A 19,212-nucleotide genomic window follows, 5' to 3' on the forward strand; every position below is an offset into this window, starting at 1 on the left:
AAGAGCATAACATCCCTATTAATATGCACTTATATATCTTAGCAACAAATTATAAATAATTTCATGTACCAGTACTTTTTACTCACACACCCACACACATCCAACACCGCAATACACACCAATTACAGTCCAGATCAAAAATCCAAAATGTGTGGCACGTGCGGAGGAAACAATCAATCGAATAGGTAAGTTATAAAAAATGTGGTACTGCTGTTGTTTTTGTTATTCTTGTTTTTACTTTATAAAGGGGTTTTTAAAAGATGACTAAACCCAAACATATAATATCTTTCAACTGTTAAGCCCCCCATACACGGGCGAGCATGTTGGCGAACATGCTCGGCGTTGCCAACAGACGGACGAGCATGCTCACGAACATGCTTGGCGTTTCCAACAGACGGACGAGCATGCTCGCGAACATGCTCGTCGCTCGGTAGCGGTTCCTAGGCCTATTCTTGCTTTTCTTGTGCTCTGTGACAGTCAAGTTTTGTGTATTTAGCCTACTCCTGCTTTTTTGCTGCAATTACAGCATTTATTTTTTTTTCAACATACGCATTATTTATTAGACATAAATCAGGGGCGATTTTGTTTTGGCCGATTTTGTAATCGGTCGATCTACAAATCAACCGTGTGTGCCAGGTCTTAAGTTATCGGATTAAATTCATCCGCTATGGTTTGAAAATAATGTTGGTTAAAATTCCATTGTTGTACAATAACATTTCTCGTAGTTTTGCTTATTCTAGCCTTTCTTAGAATTATTTAATTGTGACAATTTACTACAGAATTGATAGTACACATTTCTGTAATAATATACAAATTGTAATTGATGAACCCTCTATTTTGGAAACTCATTTACATTTGTATTTATTGCGTTACAAACACAAATAAATAAATATTTATTTAGCTTCTTTAAACATTGATTCTAAATCTATTACTGTATCTGGAATACATCAGAGTATCAACACCATGATGATTACAAGTGCAATCTGTCTATTGCGGCTACTTTGTAATGGCGGTAACGAAGTAATCGTTTGGAATCGGAACGGTTACTTGTAATGAGTCCACGAGTGTAACAGGAATCATAGTAGCGGCTACATCGATGGAATCATTTATCCTATCTCTACCCTAGTTGGAGCGACGAACATACTCTCGAACATATTGGTCGTCCCCACAGACAGGCGAGCATGTTCGTGTTCAGGCTCGCCAGGTCCGACGAGCCGAGCGCCGAGCCCAACATGCTCGCCGTGACGGATCCCACACACGGGCGAGCATGTTCGTCGCCAACACCGTCAATGCGCTCGCGAACATGCTCGCCCGCGTGTATGGGGGGCTTTAGCAATATTTAAATTATTGATGAGTCGGTGGTTTAGTTGGTAGAGCAACAGACTACGAATCCATGTAAAGTTTTGTGGGTTTGTGTCCTAAACCGCATTAATATATTTTATCAGTACAATTCATTTTGTACTATAGGCCTACAACCCATTGTTTTGCTGGATATGTCCACACACAGACCAGTGGGCGGGTAAATGCTAGGTTAATTTGCATAGAGGTGACCAAATCAAAAAATTAAATAAACTAAAAATGTATAACTGTTGTATAATTTTTTCAGTGTGACTGCAGCCTATACAAACAAAGCTGTTACATTCAGTGAAGTCGAAGCTGGTAAACTAAACGAATGCTGCAAACCCAAATCAACTCGACATCCTGATACCAATGGACTTGCGAGCAGCCATCAGTCTCATGGAGACAGAGTCCCTTGCGTTGGAAGCTATGAGCAGCATCTGTTTGAAACACCCGTAAGTCATCAAATAACCAATGTGATCTTAATACTTAAAACAACCAAGTAATATAAGAAGCCTTTTAAAATTGAGTGAAATTTTGCAGCAGATAGGAATAGTAGACGGGGCCTAATTAGCTAGTAATAAATCAAACATACCCTCAAAAAGATTTTAGGAATTTTTTGTTGAGGATAGCAGCTGCAAATTTGACCCTTGATAAAGAGTCCTAGTTAACATAGTACAAATACCACAAAACCTTAAAACACTATACACAAAATTCTGAATATTACACTTCCACCAACAACTTTTTCAACAAAGGTTTGAGTTGTAAAGAAAGTTGATCTCTTTCTCAGAGCTTGCGATCCTCACATAAAATTCTTAAAACCAAGGCCCGTGGGCTTGTTGCAATCTTTCTTAATCCCTAGAAATTTCTCTTAAACACTCTAAAGAATCCCTATAATAGGATGAAATATTTGGTACTATACATGTTTTGTGACTTATTATTATTGTGTGTCCAATGTTATGGAGTCCCACAACTGTAACATGCTCCTTTCTCTAATTTCCCTATACAGTAGTAAGATATAGTGTATTAACTGTGACACAATTTTACCCATTATTCAACTTGTATTCTAGGATGGAGATATTTGTGAAAACGGACCAAAGGAGCCTTACCATGTGCCTGGGTAAGGAAACATCATATTCTATTTATTAATAAAATATAATCCTAAGACTCATATTTACGTTGAGTAAAACTTCACTTTATAATAATTTATAAACAGAGGAAGATTTCTGGGCTAAAGCATTTTTATTCTTTTTTATATCTACAGAATTTGGTTTGTAATACGTAATAATACGTTTTAGCTTTTATTTATGCTGCAATAGGAGGGAATTCAAGTTCAAATGTAATATATTCATTACTAAAGCAAGCATACCATTTACAAAGTATTGTTGTTGTTCACATAAGTCGGACACTTTTTGACAATGAAACTGGACTTAACCCAGCTGTCCTTGATCCATTGGGCTTTTAATAAATGGTCCTGGCTGATGAAACAGCTGGTTTTCTTGTCAAAGCTACACAGATCATCATGTTCCATCTTACACTCATCCTTCACTCATAGTTTGGTTCAAATACATAGGGTACTTAAGTGTAGTAATGCTAATTTTACTTTCCAGTTACACTGGTCATGTGCCAACAGTGCAGTCACGTAATGGTCACACGTTTGGACAAGATACTCATGACGTCCTTGCCTCCAAACTTGGTCAGTCCTCGTTGTCTAGAAGGGTAAGTTTGACTTTCATCGACCATCTTTATAAAAATTTGTTCGTAAATTAACCAAGTTCAATTATATTATCAACTATCATTTGATTTGGGGTACATATTTTAACCGAAATATGAGTTAAGGACGAGTAGAGCAAGATGATCTATGAGTAGCTTTGTTACTAAGATCAGCTGTTTCATTAGTCATGGGCATCAATTTAAATTTCAATGATCAGAAACAGCTATTGTTACTGACTATGATCAGCTGTTGTTACTGACTAAGATCAGCTGTTGTTACTGACTAAGATCAGCTGTTGTTACTGACTAAGATCAGCTGTTTCATTAGTCATGATCATTCATGTAAAGCCCAATGATCAGGAACAGCTGGGTCCAGTATGGACTTCAAACCATCAAAAAGCTACTGATTATTCCCAGGATCGATCCCGTAACCTTTTGATTGTTAGGCTGGCACGTAGCTAACCAGCCCTGTTCGGTAGGTTATAACTATTTTGTTCTTAATATACTGTTTCTCAAGTGTAAAAAATCATATCTTAGTATTTTATATGTTTTGTTTACTAATCTAAAATATACTAGCAAAGCTTGTACACATGTTCATGTTGTTGCAATGTTTCAGGGGTATCACATTTGTCCTGAGCCAATGCATCAGCCTTATCGTATTCCTGGGTAAGCAATCAATTATAATTCAGTATATCACAAATCTAAAACAAGAATTATTATGTTTTGGACATCCTAGGGCGCTAGGTTCTAGCCGGGTACTGTTTTACATATTACTTTAGGGTAGACCTAGGGATTGCAACATTATCACATGGATAAAATCCATTGGTGATTGGCAGGATTTGAACCTGGGACCTCGGGCTCTGAAGCCCTGTGCTCTAATCACTTGACTAGCTTGCTACCATATGTTTGGATAGTAGGATATACATTATAAAACTCCCTTTAACACAAAAAGTGCATTTCTGCAGTCATTTCCAAGTTTGAGTTTTATTGATCCCAAGGGATTAATTTTGCCACTTTAATGTTTATAAATGTTTTCCGTTATTAACACAAAATTCTTTTAACCATTGTCATTCGCGCAGAAGACTGTTAGATTTGATCATCAGTTTAGTTGTGTTAGATGTTTATGCAGCCAGGAGATGTTTTGTAGATTGAGCTTTTGAATCCTGTCTCATCTTTCACTGAGTTGGAAATACATTTGGATGTGCACTGGTAAGCAACTCTGCTAGAAAATAGATACAAAGTAAATTTTCTTCTGCTGGTACCAACTAGAGGAATCAACCAGCACATTGGCTCATGGGTCTATTACAATCCCACAATCCTCTAGTTCCAATGCACTTTACTCTTAGTACATAAGGTGGCCACCTCTCAATTAGCTCTCATTCAGTGCTACCTCCAATTGTATCTAGCTCAGTGGTCTCATTCATTTCTGTTGTGCAAATCGTGATCCAGAGCTGTAGAAGAGCTTAGTGTGAGAAGTTGTCCTCTTAAAATTAACAGTGGGACAGCTCAAGGTTGATCAGAAGGGGAATATTGATAGAACCGGACATTTGGTCCAAGTCTTTAAAGCTTACGTCAGTTTTGAAACAAAATGGACATAATATTAAATTAAGCAGAGCCACCGACTAGAGACTAACGTAATTCTAGGATGTAGAGGTGAAACTTACAAAAACTTATTGATGTTCTTTTTTAGGTACACAGGTTATGTTCCCGGTTTGAAATATCAGGTTGGCGGAACATACGGCAGTGACACACACAAGCTTATGTACTCAGTGAACAGCTATCCCAACCGACAGGTAATTTTATTTATGAGAATCATAATTATTTAACTTAACAGTTTATCTTGTAAAGTAAAATATGTTAAGTAAACTCAAGCTTTGGTTACTATTTAGCGTAATGGGGAGTAAGCTAATCTAGTGGTAGAGAACAATTTTGTCATTAATGTCTCGGGTTTTAATCCCGCCAATCACCATTGGGCTTAGTAACCCACGATCCTATTGGCCTAAAGGTTCCAGGTAGAACCTGGCGTCTTAAGATGTTAAGGGTGGACACTAAAAAAAATATTTAGGACAATAAGAATATGGCTGTCAGCTGTGGTGCAGATTTGAGAAGTTTTCATACTAAGTCAAGCTTCAATAGCTAAGTACTATGTATTTGTTAAGGGGACTTCTTTTGTTTGTTTTCTGGATTGGAAGTTGCTTTCATTTCTATAATACAGGTTATAATTTATTATTGTTTTAACCTAAATGTTTTGTTTCTAGGAAAATCTGAGTCCCTACAAGCTTAGCTATGGAAGTCGTGGGTAAGGAAATTAATTTACTGACTTTATGAAAATACTTTTCATGCAATGTATGCTATTTTCTTTAGGTCAACTACTCAAATAAAGGAATAAATAATTGCAGATGAGTTTTGTATTTAAATTGATATTGTTTTATATTTTTTTGCATTACTATATTTACTTTTAAGAAAATTTCTGAAAACAGAAAAACACAATAGAGGATAGCATAAATTAATGTATTTCTTTGTGATTTCACTTACACCAGTACAACATGGGATGAGCTATATATTTTCCTGAATAAAAAAAAACAATTTACAAAATGAATAACATTCAGCCTTTAGACAAAGCCACCGCGGAACCGCACGCATAAATTATTTTGGGGTAAACAGTCAGTTCACATGCAGAAATAGACGCATTTGTGCTAGTTGTGGATTTGTGTTAAACTGCTTCTTTTGTGTTAAGAAATGAGTGAATGGTAGAAAAAAAATAAAGAGGGCATTGTGGCAAAAGAAGAACATAATAAAAGGAACAAAATAATAGAATACAAAATTAAAACTGAGGATCTAATTTGCGGGATTGAAAAACACCCAGCAATTTGATATAGTACAAAGGAGGAATATGTCAAATAGAAAAACGAAATTCGTGGCAAAACGTTAAAACTAGCATTTTCTCAGCTAGTTGTACGGTGGCTATTGGCAGTGGCTTGTCAGTTGCGCTGTACCATCAACTGCATTTGCCCGGGCGGTAGTCGGTGCCTTCCACCAGTGGCCTTGAATGAAAGGACCCTTATAGACGACCCGAGAAGCTGTAGCTTTTTTAGTTAAGGAAAACATAGTTGAATGAACCTATATTTGGTGTTTAAACATTTGTAAAACATTTAACCTTCGACTATTGATAAAACTCTAGTATCCAATAAAGGAAATGCAAGATTTACAGAGGCTGCTTACAAAAAGTGTTTTGTTCAGGTTTTGTTTTATCTTCTTTTTATCCAAGCCCTTAATATAAATTTAAAACAGTTGAAAACAATGTACATTCATGATAAAACCTTTCTTCACTCTAACCTAATGCCCCAACCCATTTCATCCTTAAGGTACAACTTTTAATAGTCTTATCTGTTGGATGATACAACATGATTAAAATGCCAAATTATTTTATAGGAGTGAAACATCAGCTAATGACTCTGCAGCTGTTCCAACAAACGGTTATACCCATGATGAGCCTAACGCGCATAATCTCAACAATACTTTTAACGAGGTACCAAACTGAATTTTACAATAATATCATTTTAATTAAATTGTATGCTTAGGATTAATGAGATATTCAAATAAACGGTATTGGCAAACTGATACATACTTTCTCCCATGAGCTTGTCAATATCCTTTATGATGGGTAAAGGACTGTTCACACCGGCGTAGCCAGACGTATTAATACTTTTTCGAAATACGTAGCTGACGTAGCTCTTAATGTAATTCATAGAGAGTGTTCACACCGGCGTATTAATACGTGAGCTACGGAAGCTACGGCGCTGCCGCTACGCCGGCTAGCTACGCATAGCTCGCATAGCCGAATACGCGCATGCGCACTAGCACACCGGGCTGTCACCACCACCCTCCTTACACCTCACAATTAATTTATACGTGGTAAATGTTGGACTAAACCATACAAATTTACTATCACTTAAAAATAATTAAATCGCATTAATCTATTACATTCAAATTAGACTATAACATAACAATCTTAAGACAACTTTAGATAATCAATATAATAATACTTCATTATACGAGTAACCAATGTCCACAACATTTTTTTGTTTATGCTTGCAAATCTCCTTATCAAAAAAATCTCTCTCTCTTTTAATATGGTTTATCACGGTTCATATAGTGGGCTCACATTTATGAAACATTAATGAATTATTTCTATAGGCCTACGTCTTACTTACACCAAAGACTATTTTATTATGTAATCCCTATGGATGAGCAAAATTATTGCATGTTCTCTGGTAATATTTTTTATATTATAATATAGAGCAAATCTTATAGTCTACTATATACGGCCTAAAATTAGAGTGAAATATTTTGTCAACATTAACACATTAATCAACAGACTTTTCACGGTACTAAAAGCTGCAATTGAACCGTCAATTTTAACTGAAATTCGTGAAACACTAATAAAAATAAACAATAAATTAACAAATATAAAATAATATAATAAAATAAACAAACGACAGCCGGCTCACCGGCTACGTAGCCGTCAGACGTAGCTGCGGTGTGAACAGTACACTGGCGACGTATTAATACACCGAATACGTCTGTAGACGTCTGGCTACGCCGGTGTGAACAGGCCTTAAGCAGTAGGAGTAAATAAATGCTAGGCCTATGCTGTTTTATTGGTTAAAATCACAAAAATTGCAATGTCTTATGGACTGTAATTTTTAAGCATTGGGGTTTGTACAGTTTGCGTCGTTCTAGCCAATTTTGTGAAAACAAATCCAACTGTTCCGCTACCATAAATCTTTAATGGGAAAAGCGCAATTAAAAATAAAAATTTCCAAAAAAATAAAAATAAGTTAAGGCTAAAAATACCATGAATACCCCCACACACCAAATTTAATCAAAATCAGACCACAGGAGTAGTCTATATGTCTGTACACATCCATACACATGGACATCACTTTGATAAGAACTTTTTTTTGTTCAAGGGGACTGTTTGCATACAGCATGGTATATTATTTCGTTTAGCAAGAAAAAAAAAATACCCCCGCCGCAGCAAACCTGCAGACTAAGCGAATTTCCATTTGACAGATTGGATTTACACTGAAATGTCTACTTAAAAATATAACATTTATTCCCTATTTAAATAGAATTAGTTTAACAAGTACTTAGGTTTGCTGCATCAGGGAGGGTAAAACTGTTCTTTTTTTGTAAAATGTTAATAGTTAGTAAGAAATAAAAATATTTTTCAAATTTGATCAAAATATGTTCATAAACAAGCAAACTACAACAGTTTACTTATTCTCCATAAGAATAACATTGGAATTTTAAATTTACAATTTTTTGGAATTTTCTCCGTAACCATTAGGCGCATAATAACGCTTCAATATACTAAATTATTTGTTTTTTTAAGCTCTACAAAATGGTTTGAAAAGAAATTGCTAAATTTTATGTTTTTTGGGTAAAAAATAGGAAAAACCTATTTTTACCCCATAAAACCCCCCGTAAACCCCCGTTCCCATGCTCCGATCATGCTGGATTGCGAACTCGTTCGAATAAACGTAGGTTTACACGTTTGTACCAAATTTCATCAAAATCGGATCATTTTTGCTCAAGTTATCGTGCTAACGGACACATATATATATATATAAATATATATATATATATATATGAATTTGAACGGATGGTGTTTTTGGCCTCTAGGGACCTCAAAACGAAAAAAAAATCGGTCCCGCGTCCAGGTCTTACCATGAGTACTACGGTAATAGCTTATTCCCTATATGGGAAATTCGCTAATATTCCCTATATGGGAAATTCGCTAAAACAACAAAAAAGTGTTCTAAAAGACCCTAGATGTACAATCTTACTTTAATAAGAAGACTAACTATGTAATCTTTTCCAGCTACCTCATGGCGATACATTGACTTCTTCCACTTATCAAAAGCCAAAGTAAGTAAGTGGTCAGTAAAACAAAATGGCACATGAATAAAGATTTTAAGAGATAACAGATTTTTCAAATATTATGTAAGAACTAACTGTACAATTGGTAAATTAGGTTCAAGCGTGCAATTGTAATTGAAGTAGTGGGATGGTATTCTGCTAAAAAATATAATGTAGGTTGTCCATAGTGAGTAGTATGAAGTGCTTAGCAATAGACTAGCTCCTTGTAGAAGGACAGTTTAGTTAATGTTGCTTAAAAAGTTTCCCTTAGTCAAACTTAAACTGTCACATTTATGTTTTACTTTGGTGATAACATGCATGGGTAAAGTTTATTTTTAGATCATACAGTATAAATTTCTAAATAATAAACCAATTGTTTAATTTATTTTAATTTTTTTCAGAGAAAAATACCTCAAACCACAGCTAAAGTATCGTATTGGTGATACTTACGCTACTAGAGCTAATCTCACATTGGTGGATTCTTGTATTAATAAGGAGAGTGAAGTCATAGTTTCAACACGAGAATTTGATGACACCCAGGTAAGAACTATTTACTACTAACCATCTTCTGAAACGTTATCCACTTTTACAATTCATGGGAGTATAAAAGAATAAGTTGTTTAGGGGGTCAAAAATTTGAAAAAAAAAACAATTTTTACCCCATAAAACCATTTTTGCCATGGTCCGATCATGCTGGTTTGCGAACTTGTTGGAATAAACGTGGGTTTAAAGTAAACGTTTGTACCAAATTTCATCAAAATCGAATGATTTTTGCTGGACGTATACTGATACACACACTTGTATACATATGAATTTGAACCAATGGTGTTTTCGGCCTCTGGGGACCTCAAAACGAAAAGTAAATGGGTTTAGGTCTTTAAGACCTAAGGTAATAACTTATTCGTCATATGGAAACTTCACTAAAACAAGAAATATTCGAGTTAACAAAATATTGTTTTCTGTATTCCATCATCATGGACTGAATTTTTCAAATTTGTATACTATAGTAATTTATTAAACACGAAGATGAATAGTTTACTGATTCCTAGATTGTTTTAACAGGTGATAAGGACTCAGGATTGCTTGGAGGAAAGAGTAGAAGGATTCCCCTATGTGAATAAACCTATTAGACATCGTCCGATGGTTCCCGGCTTTGACAGTATGATATTATAGTAGATTTTAGATCAATAATTAAAAATATATTGATAGATGACCTAAGATATCTTCTCAAACGGAAGAAATCATGATTCTGTTTCTCAACACAACCAATAACTGGCTATATTTGGTTGACGTTCTTTGCGACTTCTGTTAGTGTGCATTCTGCAACGAACGCTTAGATGTAGTAAGGTTAAGAAGCTTAATAAACTTCAAAATTACACTATTTTGACTGGGAAATCCACCACTAATACTTATAACATTGCTAAAATCCCTTTAAAATGAATAAAGTTGTACGAAAGGTTGTAAAAAGGTTGTTGTACGAAAAGTTGTATCAAAGGTTTAAGTTAGGAGTGGTATGAATTGATATAATTTTAGAAGGGTGGGTCCAGACATTCTATCCCCATGTTAAAGTAGGTACCAGCAGTTTTTAAAATCAAAGTGAACATTGTAAATTACCTACAATGTGCTTATGTAAATAATTGATTTGGGTTGAAAACGCCAACTTTTTAACTAAGTCAAATCGATAGAGCGACTTATTGTAAACTGTAGTATCTTTTTTGTCACATAGACTAACTGTATTAAAAACCAAGGGTTAAAATTTAATTATGTAGCACTCTTTGTGATTGGCTCATTGAACTGGCATTCCTTTTTAATAAATTGGGGCTACGGCTGGTCCATATAAAAATAAAAATAACTAATTCAGTATCCAAAAGTCAATGGTACTACAGTGGAACCTTGATAAGAAGACCCTCGATAACAAGTCACTCTTGATAACAAGTGTACTCTTCAAATCCCCTTAAATTTATTTTATCTCTAAACACATGTTATTGCAAACCTCAATAAGAAGTCAACCTTGATAACCAGACTTATTTTATAATCCCCATGATAGTCTTGTTATCAAGGTTCTACTGTATTAAGTTCATGGTCTTATCATTTTTTGTCCATAAGAGAGCATAGCATACTGAAACACAATATGCAAACATAATGCACAGAGAAGTAAGATACCAAAGATAAAAGCTTATGGGACTACCGTGCGCTTTTAGCTCTGGTATATTGGGGCGGGAATGTACTTGTACCGAGCAAGGAAGAGCCCAAACGGTGATGGCTACATAGCATTATTGTACAGCGGTTGTAGTGCACAGGGTCTTCCTACAGCGTGATCGTTGTAGTACGTTATGGCGAGGGGGGAAAGGAGAGCGGAGGGAGATGAGAAATAGAATTTGCTCTAGACAACAGTAACTGGTGCTAGACAACACTTAAGTGTAGCCTACTATTGAATGTATTCTCTGTATCTTACTTCTCTGTATGTTAGACGTTAACTTTTTACTGACAACTTAAATAACAAAGTTAATTGTATACACTCAAACTCACAAATACAACAACGAACTTTTAAATAACCAATCATTAACAAGTTTGTGTATTAAATTGTACTATAAAAATTCAAATTGTGGTTTTTCTGTGATTTTAGCTTTTATAGATGCATTGAGAGGAGCGCGAGGTCAGAGGTTCGAGTTCACTGCTCTATCTCCATCTCACTTACGACTACAACAACAGCTGGTTCGGGAGAGGGGGATAGTTAGGGTAAGAATCTAAAGAACTCTTGATTAGGCTGGCTTTCTGCACGGTGGCAGTCTGGCAGTCGCTGCTTGTCTGACCGATTTAGTCACACGGCAGTGACTTTTGCCGCTTGAAATCACAGGAGGAAATAAAGAGCTCAGTGTTGAGGTTCTGATCTAGAAGTGATGGAAATATTGTTTAATTGACTGTGTAGTTTTATAAGTTGAAATATGGGCCCTGAAAAATTGTATTTGTTCTAAAAGTTGATTTGGGAAAAAAACTTGTAAAAAAATGTGTTGGTCTGAATAAGATCTCATAAAAAGATTTAGATGTCAGTGAGGAATGTTTCCATTCCATCCAACAAGTGACCTATTTAATTTGTTACACAAATAATATCGAGCAGGCAATATATTATTGTGTGATTTATGATACCAATATTATTACTGTACAATGAAGTGCGCTTATATTTATGGGGAGCGTATGAATATTCAAAATACAACTGCACCCATTTATAAGCACACCCGTTTACTGTATTTTGAGGGAACTATCGACACTTTTTGCAGCAGCGTTTCCTAAAACTGCCACTAGTATTTAGAGAACGCCGTGTTGTGTGTACAATTGATACTATTTTTTGCTGCTGTGCATAAATGCTCCCATTGAATAAACTCACTAGAAATTGAAAAGCTCGGTAATTGATAATAAAACTAGCCTAACTTATATAAATCTGCATGTAATTCAAAAACAAGATATCAAAAACCTGTGCACACTTTAGGTCTATTTGAAACTTGGCATCCAAGTAAACAGTTATTTTTCATTACAGGAGACTCAAGAAGCAACATTTGGACTAGGAGGAAATGAAACTACCCAAAAAACTCCATCACCTGCTCGTAACTGTGGTAAGTGTTGATACATAAAATGACTTTAAATATTTTACTTTATCCCCTTAGGCGAAGTAATATGGAGAAAGTATTGTTTTCATAAACATTTTGAGCGCAAGTGGAAAAATAGATTTTGAGCCCCCTGAAAAAATTGTTTGGGAATCATGTCTGTGTGTGTTTATCTGTACAGAGCTACAGACTACGTGGTCGGATTTTGATGAAATTAAAAACTCAGGTGTTGTATGAATCTACTAAAAATAAATCCAGTCTTTTCCAAGATCAAAAGACCCCTTCTTAAAGTTGAACAGCTGTAAACTATGGACACCTTGATAATTTCAGATGAACTTCCCTACGGGTACAGCAAATATGGAGGCCATCAAAAATATACAAACTCAGTCATACATGACTTCTCATCTAACTACCGTCGTCGTATGAGTCCAGAATGGGCACCTGCCGGGATATCCCGTCCAGACCCTCCCATCTACGATGTTCCGGGGGAGATATACAACAAACACATGGGACTACTGCCCGGATACACTGCACATGTGCCCGGATCCATGTTTAGGTTTGTTTGAGAAACATTAAGCTATCCATCGTATTCAATCCTTGGTCAAACTGTTTTGTTTTGTATTGAGATGAACAAAGATATGTTTAAAGTGTGCATGTGCAGTTGCATATGACTCTTAATAAGTATGCAAAATTTTTTGACTGTAAAAAGTCTGTAAAACCATTCTCGATACAACTATTCATACTAAGCCGCTCCTTAAGTTAGAAAAATTATTGTCGGGACCACGTAAGTTTGCAGTTGGTGGCAGCCAATCACAAGACAAGGCTAGTGCAACGTTGCCACATCACCCGTTGACAACACTATTAAAATATACTATGCAATATTTCAAATCAGCTGGTATTATTAGATTTGGCAACACCGCACGGATCTCATTGGTTCATTCAAAATCGTATGGCAAATAGGTTCCTCCCTCAACTGCAAATTTACGTGGTCCCGACAATAAGTGTATGTGCAATACATAGACCTAGTAAAAATCCTTTCAAAATAATTATTTTCATATAGGCCTACTACTCTTGTTGCTAATTTACATCTATTTGACCTCCAATAAAAAAAAAATAAACATCCAAATTTTGTTTTTAAATTGCAATCAATATTTTTGTAGTAGCGTAATTACCCCCTTAGAAATGTTTATACAGTAGAGTCCCGCAAACTCGGCGTAATGTGGACTGGAAGGGTGTCGAGTTTGTGAAATGTCGGGTTATCGGGAAATAGGGTTAAAAATCAAAATCAGACAAATTTAGCTTTTTAACCAACTTTTTTTATTTATATTTATATTTTAAATCAGTATTAAGTCATCAGATATAGTACAACAAATCCTTAGTACCAGTTACGAATAATTTGACTAAAGCTGACTTGAATCCAGCTTAACTCGGACTCAAAAAATCACTAACTTTCTGAGCCAGGTGATGGCCGAGTTATCCAGACTGCCGGGTAATCGAGTGCCGAGTTTGCGGGATTCTACTGTATAGCCTAATTATCACTGTTCTCACTACGGTAACTGTACTTTATGATCCGTAAACACAAATACTTTTTGTATACACAAAGCCGGTACTTTGCTGGACCTTTGAAGACAGGATGTAAATTTAACTATCCATAATAATTATTTTATTCACAATTTTAATTCACTGTTTAAAATTTTGCAGGTGCGGCAAAACATTTACAGACGACTCTAGGGATGCAAGAAAAGCTTTGCGGGGTGATAGATTTTAGTGAAATACATGAATAAATAATGAAACATTTTCCTCACTACTATGTTTTCTTTCATATTAATTTCACACCCATTCACTCGATAAGTTTTTCATAGACGTACATTATAATGCTTTCTTAAATTATATTAGCCTGCCTATTGAACATAGTTACCAAATTGGTATTTTACTAAAATAAATTTTTCATAGCCTACTTGTATCCGGTATTAGTTGTGATCTATGGTCCAAAAAATCTCGTTTGTTTTCATTAACCCCAAGTAGCTTTTTTGGGCTCACCTTACAAAAAGTGGTCCTAAAAAACTTGTTGATTCATTCCTATTTCTCAAGCTATTTTCAAATGAGTATATATCAGTCACCATTTTTTGACGTTTTCATATGTATTTGCTTGTGTAGAGTATGTGGAATGTAGAGAAGGAGAAAGTGTGTCATGACTGTAGGTTTAATCAGCACTTTGGGTACCACTCATGATAATTTTGATTAAAGCATCCTTTACATTAAATTTTTAAGAGTTGTTAGCCTCCGGATTACGTTTGAATATTTATAATGGTTCAAATACCTGCATTCAGTAATCCATTATGCTGCTTAATGCAGCATAATGGATTACTGAATGCAGGTATTTAAACCATTATAAACTTTACATTAAACTCTTATCTCAGCCATTGTTTATGGCCGAAAACCAAGAAAGTTCATATGGTTCACACGGAAATATAGTTGCAGTAATTGCTGTAAAGGTCTTTTAAGGGGGCTGCTCCATAAAAAAATAACATAGGTAGGCTAATAAGCCTAAATACAAAAGTAATTGTTAAAAGTATAAATGTGTGGTAAGTTAAGTACCTATAACGGACTTTGTTTGAAAGTAGAGCCCTTATCAGGAAAAGTTTAAATTACATTTTCCTACAGTTACCTAACAATGTACATGTTCTCTCACTGATTTGAGAAAGCAAAGTGGCCAATTCGCTCATCAGTGAGACAATGTTAACATTGTCTCACTCTAATTACTTTGTCTCACTCCAGATTTGCAACATGAAGGCACGAAATAGTGAGCGCGTAACATGCAGGCAACGTCGTATGCATGCGAAATACGTTGGCAGCACTGGCTGTAAATCAGCTGATCAGCTGGTACTGTTGTATTTGTCACTTCACATTAAGTGTTATATTAAAAGTTCACTTCTGTGTAAAAATAGGTTATGTTTCTTCACCAATTTATTTGTTTTATGGTAACTGTAGGAAAAGTATAATGTGCAACTCGAGTTCAAAGTACAATTGCCTCACTCGAGAAACCATTCCTCACTCGCCTACGGCTCGTGAGTAAGGATTTTTCTCGAGTGAGTCAATTGCTCACTTTTCTCACTAGTTGCACAAATAACTATTTCGCTACACTAGCCTACTGCGAAATGACCTGTTTCCATTACATGTTTGCCACCTGCGAAAATTGATCAATAGATTGTTTAGTACGGAAAAAGAATGTTTACTAGCTTACAAAAGTATCGTACTATATTTTGGATTTTGCCGGCGTAAACAAACATCAAAGATTTGTTAGGCCTATTGTTTTGTCAACTGTATCATATTTTAACAACCAAAATAAAACAAATACAGTAATTGTAAATTGAAGGCATAAACTAAAAATGTGTTTTGTAATGTTCCTAGCTGAAATAAAGAAATATCCGAGGTATGTTTTAACTAAGAAATTAATTAGCCTAGTCTTTGTAGTGTAGCGAAAATTAACGTTCAAAACACAAGTGAAAGTGGGTCTATACATACATATTCTGGACCATTAAAGTGCTCAATTTAGACTCACTTTCTACTCTTGTTATGAAATATACTATAACAAAATCCATTTAGTCTATGTAAAATTCTGTACTACTCCTTGACTTAAGCACTAATTGGAATAAATGAAATTAAAGCATCTGAATGTACGTTTAAGTTTTATTTCATACAATGACAATTAACTTACACAGGCCTATTTGTTATTTATTACAGGAAGTTATTGAATATAAGTCTAATCAATCACCCATTGACTTCTTTTACAAAAATAAAAGTCCTGAATTTAAATTATAGAGCCTGACAGAACAAAAAGTCTATAGCTTAGGCCTAATGATAGTTGTAATAAAAAATACAATATTTTGGGATAAACCTAACAAATGTGCTCTAATTTAGTGTGCCATGTAAAAAAGATTTTCAATTCATAAGCTATCAACTGTACACTAAGTACATATTTTAATTGACAAATTACTTCAACAATTAAACTTACGCTACCATAATTGTGACAAAATGTTATAATTTAACCCTGTTGAGAGACCTAGCTCAAAACTATCTCGAGACGCTAGTTACAGTAAATGAAATTTATTGACAAATCCAAAAATAAAATGATTAAGTTAAATGAGACATCTTATCAAGAATTATTTTAGTTAAAAAGGTAAAATAATTAACCTTTAAACATTTTGGAAAAAGCAAGTTAGGTACTTTGAGGTACTCTCAACAGGTAAGCCTATCCCAACTTAGTTGATTGCCTAATAAGTTTATACCGTAATAATTATTTAATTCCTATTCTTTCCACCATACAAGTTTTAGGTGTTTGACTTCTAGGTGAACAACAATTATTTCTCTTCAAAAATCCAGCTTTGTGAAAGCCTAAGTTAAAAAGGCAAAAAAAAAAGCACTGCAGTGACATCCCCTATGGTTATCCATGGTCATTTTAAGTTAGTATACACTTCCAATAACAAGATGACTTTCGAATGTAAGTTAAGACGAGACACATAATGTAAGCTTAGAACTGAAATTTGTATGCAACACTTGGATCGATACACGGGCGTACTTTTGATGCTACCCAGCGAACGGTCATCATCGGAGGTGTAGCAGCTGCAACAAAACAAATCCTATCGCCTTTTTGAAATATAGTGGTTAGATCTTCTTCTGCGAGGCTAAGATCAAATAAGGTGACTGCACTGCGATGGAATAAAACAGGCTCCCATCGATTTTTCTTAATAGAGCCAAATGCAAGGGCATATTCTGAGTTTATCGCTCTAATTACCATACCTTCGCTTCGAAGAAATAGAGAATGAGGGTTAGAAGTGATAGATTTGATATCTGATAGCTGTGGTAATGCTTGTTTTTTGTTGCGGACATTGCGAACATCATCATACTCCATTACTGGTTTCCGACCCTTCCAAACAACTGTAGCAAACCATTTACAACGACCATCATTGTCAGCAGGGTCACATGGAACTGCATCAAACATAATTGTTCGGCCTTCTTCTATACCATGTAACTGATTGAGGTTTGCTTTTGCAGATACCCGTTTACCTGACATAAACATTTTACTCGCTAAGAACAAAATGTTTTCCTCCACACCATTTATACTGTAAGACAAAATACCTTGACGCTTTTTCACCTCTTGTATTGTACCCGAACAGTTGTAGAGTCCATTGTAAATAGTTTCATTTGATTTCAAGGCAACATCCCTATCTTCCTGTTTCCAAGCACAAGTAATATACCACCCACATCTATCAACTCCACTTTCATCAAATTTATGGCACTGAAACTTCAGTACAGTGTCCTTGCTGATGAAATCATCGATGGAACCACCTTCTGGCAAAGGCTGACTGTCCACTTTTAACTTATCATACCATAAGAGTGCTCGTTCAGTTTTGTTGTCCAGAGTAAATTGCACGATTGCCTTGTATTTCGGTGCAACCTCGAGAACTTTTCCATTAAATTCACGAAGATTGGAATATGCACTTGCCATTGTATGAACAACTTATCTAACCAACCAAATATTAGGGCTACGATAAATTAAATTTAACTCAAATTCTTTATGAAGAAAACGTTTATGAGAAATGTATCACTTAGGCGAAATATATCAATTGAACGAAACACTCAACAAAGTTGTAGATTTTGAGGTTACATTACATATTACCGTACGAACTGATCAAAATCAGAACGAGAAGTACGGAACTTCAATTGTTCAATTAAAATTCAAAATGAACATGAACTCGAATTGACGTTATAGCGACTTAAGCAAAGCAACAGCAACTAACAAACAACGAACTAAAACAACAACGTCAACAAAACAACTCAAACTCAGTCACTCACTAACCTCTAAACTAAACCTAACCTAATAAACAATAAACAAACAAAGGCAGGAGTGACAGGACAGAAAAGATGTGCAAGGGCAGGCATATAGCACACCACAGTCAGCCCCTGCAGTCTGTGCACAATGTCAACGTCAACTGCCGTAAGCATAGATTAAATCAGATACTACCAACACAAGTAGTACAGCCACATTTAACTCTACTAGTCTACTTACTTACTTTATTCTGAAATGGCGACCATACGAATGAAGGTATTTTAAGCCAAGTAAGAATGGAGATTTGATACTTGATACTTGTATTCTTGATCCTTGACTGACAATGTCAGATAGGTCGCGTCATGTCTTTAAAATGTAAAGACTTGATTTATTTCTCTAAATAAGTTACTATAATAAAACTAATATTTACAACTCCATCATGATTAGTCACTCCATCATGACTGTAGGATGAGTGGCGCGATCCCGCGGCCTAGTATAATTGGCAACGTTTCAAGTGGTGATGTTTAGCACCAGTCGTCCAATAAGCTAACATGGCAGACAGGTGGCACCCTCTCATTTAATCACGTGTTATTTATTGATATAGTTAAACATCACTACTGACTATAGTATTTCAAAAACCGCCCGCAGCCTGGAGTTGAAGGTGGCCGTGCAAGTAAACGCATAAGGTAACATAAGGATGATAAATCTACTAAGGGTGTATGTTTTATTAAACAGCTAAAAACAAAAAAACTACCAAACTACTATTGGGTTGGGGGGTTTTAGGGTATAGATGGGAGGCCTTCT

At 35.3% G+C, this 19,212-nt stretch overlaps 2 protein-coding genes across 2 annotated transcripts; one reads left to right on the plus strand and one right to left on the minus strand.

Annotated features, from left to right (window-relative positions):
* The first annotated feature begins 60 nt into the window (after nt 1–60).
* LOC128993251 (uncharacterized) lies at nt 61–14,448 on the plus strand. The gene is made up of 15 exons (XM_054417036.1): nt 61–185; nt 1,607–1,793; nt 2,409–2,458; nt 2,949–3,057; nt 3,668–3,717; nt 4,742–4,844; nt 5,310–5,350; nt 6,484–6,580; nt 8,939–8,985; nt 9,378–9,516; nt 10,039–10,135; nt 11,603–11,715; nt 12,512–12,587; nt 12,909–13,134; nt 14,280–14,448. Exons 1-15 carry the CDS (start codon nt 64–66, stop codon nt 14,344–14,346), a joined length of 1,524 nt encoding a protein of 507 aa, XP_054273011.1. The 5' UTR covers nt 61–63; the 3' UTR covers nt 14,347–14,448.
* Nucleotides 14,449–16,250: 1,802 nt separating this feature from the next.
* LOC128993590 (uncharacterized) lies at nt 16,251–18,425 on the minus strand. Its single transcript, XM_054417578.1, has one exon. The coding sequence runs from the start codon at nt 18,085–18,087 to the stop codon at nt 17,110–17,112; it is 978 nt and encodes a 325-aa protein (XP_054273553.1). The 5' UTR covers nt 18,088–18,425; the 3' UTR covers nt 16,251–17,109.
* Between the last annotated feature and the right edge of the window lie 787 nt (nt 18,426–19,212).

Source organism: Macrosteles quadrilineatus, unplaced genomic scaffold, assembly GCF_028750875.1.
Source record: "Macrosteles quadrilineatus isolate MER2022 unplaced genomic scaffold, UCM_ALF_1.0 Scaffold_4__1_contigs__length_99947679, whole genome shotgun sequence".
Classification (NCBI taxonomy): Eukaryota; Metazoa; Arthropoda; class Insecta; order Hemiptera; family Cicadellidae; genus Macrosteles; species Macrosteles quadrilineatus.